General features: G+C 38.8%; 1 protein-coding gene across 4 annotated transcripts in view; it reads right to left on the bottom strand.

The window, feature by feature from the left end:
• Positions 1-3,602: 3,602 nt before the first annotated feature.
• DPY19L1 (dpy-19 like C-mannosyltransferase 1) overlaps positions 3,603-8,681 on the bottom strand; it is a 124,068-nt gene continuing 118,989 nt past the window's right edge. For 3 of the 4 annotated variants that reach the window (XM_023739584.1, XM_023739583.1, XM_023739585.1), the window contains one exon: positions 3,603-6,432. In XM_023739584.1, coding sequence (XP_023595352.1) covers positions 6,276-6,432 — 157 coding nt within the window. In that variant the 3' untranslated portion in view covers positions 3,603-6,275. The remainder of the gene's footprint in view (positions 6,433-8,681) is intronic. The other variant, XM_012558109.2, reaches the window with a different exon arrangement.

Raw genomic sequence — 8,681 nt, 5'->3', positions numbered from 1 at the left:
AAAAAAAAAAAAAAAAAAAATCATTAACATAACCACTTGCCAGAAACTGTGCTAGGCACCATGGATTCAGAGTGGAATCAGACATACGATGTTTGTAAGGACACAATAGACAAAGTCATGTTAATAAACGTGTACAATGTAGGGGCTATGGCTACATGAAGAGCGGGGTAGGCAGTCCAGGAAGGCTTCTCACAGGAGGTGACATTCAAGCTGGCTCTTGAAGTATATACTGATCAAGAAAAGCATATTCCCGGGAAAACAAAGCAGCATATGCAAAGAGAGGAAACCTAATTCTTCTCCACATTAATACTAAATTGTCAAAGTGATTTTCATATTCTTTCCCTTTTTCCTTTCGTCCTTCCTTTTTGTTCCTATAGCTGATCCATTGTTCACAGACACTCTAATCAGGGTTCACAAATATATGGCACCTGTGTCACCACTCTCTCTCCTCTCATGGCAGATATCGATAACTGAACCCAGAATTCTTTCCTTAAAGAGTCTACGCAACACTAGGTTCTGTGATTAACGGAAATAATACAGAAATTAATAGCCAAGTATTAATAATAAAAACGAGTATGTACAAGAAACTTGCTGGCCACATTCCTACTTTGTCTGGGCCAAGACTTGGAAAGGATATCCAGGGGTGTAGAGCAGAGAAGACAGGTTCTAAAATGTTAGCCCGAAAGTAGAATCACCTGGGTTTTTAAGCAGCCCTGGGGCACAGCGGTTAAGAGCTCAGGCTGCTAACTAAAAGATTGGCAGTTTGAACCCACCAGCTGCTCCTTAGAAACCCCATGGGGCAATTCTACTCTGTCCTATAGGGTTGCTATGAGTCGGAATCAACTCGATGGCAACGGGTTTGGATACGGGTTTGTGGTTTTTAAAAACTTCACCTCTCAGGTCACATCCCAGACTGATTCAATCCCATTCTCTAGGGTGGGAGACAGACTTCAGTATTTTTCAAAGCTCCCCAAGTAATCCCAGTGTGCACACAAGTTTGAGAATGACTGCCCTAGGGATCTTTGTAAGAGCCAAATTCACTAAGATCTTAAAAGTGCTGCAGAGGTGACAAAATTGCACTTCTGGGAAGAGCGTTTTCCAGGTCAGAGGGAGGCCTCATCTCTGCACTGCAGCCAGGCCTTATGCAGACAACAGACCCGAGGGGCCTGGCCAAAGAGCAAGTCCCCATCACCGGGGTGGAGAGAACCACAGAGCCAGACAAGAGAGCTGGGTCAATAAAGCTGAGCCAAACAGCTGCCCTCAAGCATTTTTTTTTTTTTTTAATCAGTTTCCATGGCCTGATGCCAAATCTATTTAGAAATGGTCATTTCTCATTTCATTTCTTTCTACTTTTTAGAAATAGGATAAAGCTTTTGAAGCAATCAGCATAACAACTCAGCTCTTTCAAGGTATTACATTTGCATACAGCAAAAAAGAAAAAAAAAAAAGCCAGGTAGGTAAAAATCAATGGAAAGCTATTATGCTGTACTGAAATGAACATGCCTGCGTAAACAGAATACTGGGTAACACTACCATTTATGCAAAAGTCATTTTGACAACATTATGCTTATTTAAAGTAATTAGAGTTTGGGGTTAGAATTGAGTACAGAAAACATTGCTTTGAAAGCAGAGCCAATATCAATCCTATTCTCTTTGCAAAATAAGAAAAATCTTACCGCTTATTTACACTACAATGGCTTAAAATCTTAAGGGAAAGTCTTCAACGATTACTTTCATTCAGAATTTGAAAATTTCTCTCATGGGAGGAAACGTAAAAGGAAAAAGTTTCCAACATCTTTCTATGCCTTAAAGTACTCTGAAACTTTGAACGTAAAAACATATTTGTACTGATACAGTCCTGTGAAATGAAGACCCATTCAGGAATGTAATGAAGTTTAAAGTAGTTCCTCTTTTCCTGCATTGGGAACAATTTTACTGACTTAGAAACTTCTAGTTGGGGGAAGGAAAAAGGGGAAGCAGAAGAGAGAAACAGATGATCCGTGACCTAGTGCTGATCCTTAGCTGCCTTCAATAGACAGAAGATTGAGGATTTCTATGGTCAAAACAAAAGTAATAAAGTGGAAAATGATTTTCTAAAATCCACACACATCACTAAAATTTATCTACATTATTCCAGACAAAGTAATTTTACACGAGGAAGTTCAATTTCAAAGGACTTTCATTTCTTTTCCAACTCTGAACAGAAAACAAACAGGCCCAACCCAAATCCAGTTTATAGCTTCAGAATATTTAAATGATCCAAACAATGCGAATAAGCCATATCCATGCCCATTGTTTGTCCTTGCAAGTTCAGTTGAAGCAATACCCCCAAGCAACAAAGAAGTGATAGCAAGGGCAGCCAGCAGCTGCTCAGCCGTTATCAAGCAAAACCTGTCCTTCCTGTCCATTGTCGTCAAAGACCATGAGTGCTGCCTGTGGCTGTTTCTGCCTTAGTCAAACCCAGTTTACTAGCCTCAAAAGTGTCCTAAAGTAACCTAAGCCTCATTAAGACCTAATTGAATATTAAGATCTCCGCGCAGGATGGGACTTACCTGCCATTTTGTACACACTAAGGGAAGAAAATGCAATTTGTCTTACTGCGCCTGCGCACTATAACTTATAGCCCATGATGTTTGTACTTCCTCATGAAGGACGGTATAAACGGTTCTGCCTCCCTTTGTTTGGGAGCTTGATTCCTTGCTCCTTGCCTGTGCACTTGCAATAAAAGCTCTTCCTCCCTCCTCACCTTGGTGTGTCTTTATTGACGAGAAGCCGCACTGGGTAGGACCTGCTTCGGGTAACAGAAGGAGCTGGACAAATTCAGTTCCCAATATATATGTAAGGCCCATCTAACCTGCAATCTTCCTGGTGGGACAAGTGCTGGCAGAGGTGGGGTGTCGCCTTTTCCAACCTATTAGAGCAGCAGTTCCCAAGTGTGGTCCCAGACTGAGAACTGGTTAGAAATGCAAAGTCTCAAGCCCCACCTTAGCCCCACTGAATGAGAAACAATAAGGGTGGGCCCAGGAACCTGAGTTTTAACGAGCCATACAGGTGATTCTGATGCATGCTAAATTTGAGAACCACTGTGTTAGAACACAGAACGTCATTAATGATGTCAGAGAATCAAGGTGTCACTGTGTTAAGAAGTTAATTACACAAGGACGAACCAAGCTAAACTTTCTTCCAAGTAGCCAAAACAATAAGCTGATGTATTAAGACCATGGAGTTATAATTTAGAAAATATTATGACATCAAATCTGTCTGTGGCTTAATGTATGAGGAAAAGCTTTCTTTCAGCAACTCTGTAATTATTCCCCAAAATAAGATTTTAATGAATTATTGTGTCCTTTGAAGGCAATGGATAGAGAAAAGTAATGTAAGTGGCACTGTTACAAGAAAAGTAGGGGCAATCCCAAAACTACACCATCACCGAAGAAAGAGGCCCAAGTAGTTTCATGGACCCCACTGTTATAACTCCCTCCCCACTATTTTCCAGGATTGCAATCAGCCACAAGCCAGCTCATATTGTCTGACTGTAGAGTGAGGTTGAACATGTGCATGCACAGTCAAGATGGGGATGAAAATAACAGTCAAGAAAAACATTTTCCCTATGTTTCATGATCTTTTTTATTTAACATATATAGTACATGTAAACAACTGGCATAAAATCCACAAAAATACAATCCTCTTATGCAATGTCACCTTATTCCTAATGCATCTTTTCAGTCTCTCTCTAATGTCATTGGCCTGCTTTACACCACCACACTCTCCTTGCCAAGTCTGTTTAGAGGCTTGTCTTTTTATAGAAATACTGCCCCAACTTTGTTTTCCAAATGTCACAGCAGTAAAAGCTATTCCTATCACTTCCTTGCCCATCCTAACTTTCCTCACACTAAAGCAAAAATATTCTTAAATGCTAAAAATACATAAAATACTGAGGCTGAATACTGTTTTGTCATGTATATTGAGCCTACTTCTATTCCATGTTGCCATAAAAGATACTTATAGTCCACAGCACCAGCTGCCACCAGATAGGATCCAGGCTGAGGGTGCAGTTCACCCACCCAGGCCTCAGTTCCAAACAGAGTTGCCTAAAATATCATCAGAGCTTGCTGGTGGAGTTATATTAATACTGTTACAAAAAGATTCTTCTCAAAAAAAAAAGACAACTTCTAACTTTCCCAGCATATGAAACAGTTATAACAGTATTTTAACGTTTTTTTTCCTGTACAGAATTCCATTGATGACATGTGAACTTATTAGGAAGGGGATTATTGGAGGGTGGGAAGAATGGAGAATAACTTTAAAAGTATGATTTAAAAAAAAAAAAATTCTAAGTGCTGGGTGAACTCAATCAGCCACATTTGGGTGAGAACAGCTGCTGATAAAGGCAAGCACAGTCCTACTTATCCCCACCACAGCTATGGACGAACACGGAGGACGGTGGGAGAGAGTCCCTCCTATCCTCCCTCAGCCTCAGTGCCCTCTTGCCATTTTGATGGATTGCTGCACTGCTGCTCAAAATTTTTTCTCCTAATCTACAACTCCCCAGCTGCTTCCTATTTTCTGAAACGAGCGAAAGCCTAAGAAATCAACCAGTAGACCAGCAAATGAAAGAGTGACAGGGAATCTGGAGAACAAAGGTAGCATCTCCCCAGCTGACTCTAGGGAAGGAGACCCGGCTCTGGGGACAGGGGATGCTCCACACCAAGGGAACACCCCTCAGCTGGATGTGCTGTCTTTCAGCTTCCTAACATAAGAAAGCTAGTGCTTCCCCCTGACCAGGCTCGTCCTTCGGCTCTGGTAAGAAGGCAGAAAGAGAACAGATCTTCAGTGGCTCCCAGGAGTGGGCACCGGAAACCAGTCCTGAGGACTCAGGGCTCAAGGACAATCCACAGTGAGGTTAATCTGCCTGTAGTTAATAAAGAGAACACTGTGTAATTAAATAGTGTAGTCAGCCATAGTCATGGTTTGCTCAGAATTTAAAATCTTAAAATGGTTTCTCAGAATTATGAGAATTTACCATACTGAAGAATCTCATTTCACACAAATTAACTTCTAAGAAACGAAAATTCATACAAGGAATTCAAAGCAGGTTTTGAAATTTTTCAAAATAAAGAGGAAGGCTGAATATGCTCACTCCTCATATGGTGAAATGATGGTTTTCTGAACCAAATTTATAACATTACGTTTTTGTCTCATTAAAGATGGGACATTTATTTAAAAGTAAAATATAAACACTTCATTTATCATTATTCATTTAGTTTTTTGACAGAAAAATTAGTCATGTTTTATTGTATCTTAATAGTAAAAGAAAAATTACCACATACTACAGCCTACTGTTCCACTGTAAATTATGTCTACTCAAATACACATTAGTTTCTAAATGCATTATATTTGTAGGTGTTCAAAATTGGTTTTCTTAAAATGACAATTAAACATAAAAAATTTTAAAAGTGATTTAACAGTTAAAATATAAAAATTTGAATAATACTAAAAATGAGAAAAACAGAGTTGCCACTGAAAAATTTTTTTTAACAAAAAATAAGTACTTCGTAAGTAACTAAATGAGTAAATAGCACTTATCTGACGAAGACTGTCGGAAGGAGACAGAGAGAAGACACACTAATGCTGCACAGTTAATAGTTAAAGGAATTTGTCCAAACCACTAGACCAGAAGTTTGGATTAATAATGGGTAGGAAATGTTTCATTAACAAGGACAACAGAAAACAAAAAGAACCTAAAGAAGTGAAATAAACAGGTAATTCCACATAACAAACACCCACGTCTATGCCCCATCTACTCTTACTCAAGCTGATGACCGGGGCTGACATGACTGACAAGCTTACAATAATTATTGAAATATCCAAAACAATAGCAAGAGGCAGAAGCAGCAGCAAGGGGTGTCCATAGCCATGAACTGTAAAATCAGCCCCTACACAGTTCAGAATGGACTGTATTATCATCCTTGCCATATTTCTTTTATACAGGTAGCTTTGCTCATTTAAGCACAAATATTTAAGTCGTACAAGCACATACTCATTTGCATAGCAAATTTTAAGGGATGCAATGAAATAATAACCAATTGATAAGGTATAAGTACTTTTTAACAATCAGAATGGTATTCAAATTCACCAAATAAAACGTTTTCTATTTGAAAACAGTTATCTATAAAAGTTTTTGTGATCTGAATTAAAAACAGTGTATGACTTATTAGCAAAATGCTAAAACCATTACTGATGGAGCTCTGTGCAGGCAGCAGTTCCAGTAGCAGTCATTCTTTTATAACTTCTAAGACTTTGTAAACACTGTTCTGGAACACAGTGGTGAAGTGAGGCCTTGACTCCTTCACCAAGAGGTTACATAAGGGAGTCTTCCCGGCATTAGCAGGATCTTCTACGTCCCAAATTTCAGGCATGCTGCAACCAGGCCTAGAAAAATCAATACATAGATTAAAAAAAAAAAAATCAAAGTACATTATATAACCTTATTCCTGACCTAATTTCATTTGTCCTACTTAAATAAACATAGTTTAAAAAAATCCTATCATAGTTATTTATATTTTGTAAGATGCCATAAATCCTCTTTAGAACAAGGTAAATGCAGCAAGGGTGACTATAGAGAAAAAAACATACCTACAAAATACATGAATGCAGGTGTTGGGGTAAAAGAGGTCTGGGTTAAATTCTGCATCTGCTGCTTTCCAACAATGGGGTGGTGGATAGTAACTTCATTCAGCCTCAGTTGCCACATTTGTGAAACGGAGAAATACCCATGACATAGGTTTATTATGAGGAGTAAGAGACACAATGTCTCTAGCACAGTGTCCAACACATAGTAAGGGATTATAATATATTGATTCTTAAAATTATAATTGGGAAGTATGCTTAGTTCACAGGGAAGTTAAATTAATTATGTTCTAGAATGAGTCAATTTAAAGAAATCCTAAGCTCACCTCCTGGCCAAAATGTGTAATTAAATCTCAAAAGCAATATATATGAAATTGGTATCGTGTGATATTTGCCTAAATAAGTCCTTCAAAATAACTGCAACATTTATTTTAAATCAAGTACAGTTTTTTAAACTATAACTTCGATTTTGCTGGAGTTTACACTTTCTTATTTGCTTTTTTAACAAATTTAAAAACACACAAGAAAAACAGAGAATCAACAACTGCTTATGCTTTGTCATAGTTGCTTTACTTTCTTTTTTAATAATAATAAACAGCATTTCCAACAAGTCTCTTTTATCCTCAGTCACAGTCCCACTACCCCAGCCCTCCACCAGGAGGCAAGAACTCCAGCAGAAATGTACATGCTTTTTTAAAAACAACATATTTAATTTAAAACTAATTGATCATTGTAAAAGTCTCAAAATACAGACCTAAACAGAGTAAAAAAATTAAAGTCATCCTCACCTCCAATACCATTTCTCAGAGGTGACATCTGAAACAATCCAGCATATATCCCGCTAGACCTACTTTACCCATCTTCAGATGCACATGCATACAGACACATCTGTAAATAAAATGCTGTGTGGCTTTCACAAAAATGAGATTATTCTGGAACACTTCTTAACCATAAAATGTGGCCATTTTTCCACCTCAGTACATAAAGACCTACTTTATTCTTTTAAACAGTTGCTAGTACTCCTAAAAAACAACAACAAAGCCGTTGCTGTCTGAGTCCATTCCAACCCACGATGACTGCATGTGTTACAGAGTAGAACTGTGATCCATAGGGTTTTTTTGGCTGTAATCATTAGGGAAGTAGAACGCCAGGTATTTTTTCAGAGGCACCGCTGGGTGGGTTCAAACCTCCAACCTTTCTGTTAGTTGTTGAGTGCCAACTGTCTATGCCACACAGAGACCATTCCTTTACAGATTTTATTTCCCATTTTGCCATTACAAAATGATGCAGTTATAAACATTCTTGGGCCTATATCCTTTCTGCAAGCTAACTTTCTAGAAGCGACACTATAGTTCTGTCAAAGGCTGACACAGTTTTTTACTTTGCCTCCATCACATTACATCCCCCAAAAGGTTCTACTAATGTGTGTTCAAACGGTGCCCTGGTGGTACACTGGTTAAGGGCTCGGCTGCTAACTAAAAGGTCGGCAGTTAGAATCCACCGGCTGCTCCTTGGAAACTCTACGGGGCAGTTCTACTCTGTCCTATACAGTTGCTATGAGTCGGAATCGACTCCACGGCAATGGGTAATGAGTGCTCCCACAAAGAGTGTTTGAGTGCACTTTTTTGCACACCCTCAGCAACATGAGATCCTACCAACACTGAACATGAAAGACAAGCTGACTGGACTCATGCTTTCTACCTTTTACTTTTCTCACACACATCAAGGCCAAACAATACCCTTGGCCAGTGGTAGTGGGAATGAGACTATAAGAAGGAGAATACTACCCGGCTCCTGAGTTCAACCTCTTTTAAGAAAAGCAGAGGACAAAAAGCTGCCTTTATGCACTCTCTCTGCCTGAGGGCAGCATCCTTTAGTCCTTATCTGAGTATCCTAAGGTTTCCCCGGGTCAGCCAGCTACATCTTTAAATAGCAGTACCCTACTGAAATGTGAATCATTTTCTTCTGAAAACAAGTATTTCAAGTTTATGTCAACTCTATTATTGAAACTAATGAAAAAAAGTATAGAACTGAGAATAAAAAAGTAGTTA

Source organism: Trichechus manatus, unplaced genomic scaffold (assembly GCF_000243295.1).
Source record: "Trichechus manatus latirostris isolate Lorelei unplaced genomic scaffold, TriManLat1.0 scaffold00137, whole genome shotgun sequence".
NCBI lineage: Eukaryota > Metazoa > Chordata > Mammalia > Sirenia > Trichechidae > Trichechus > Trichechus manatus.
This window is presented reverse-complemented; position numbering and strand designations above follow the sequence as displayed.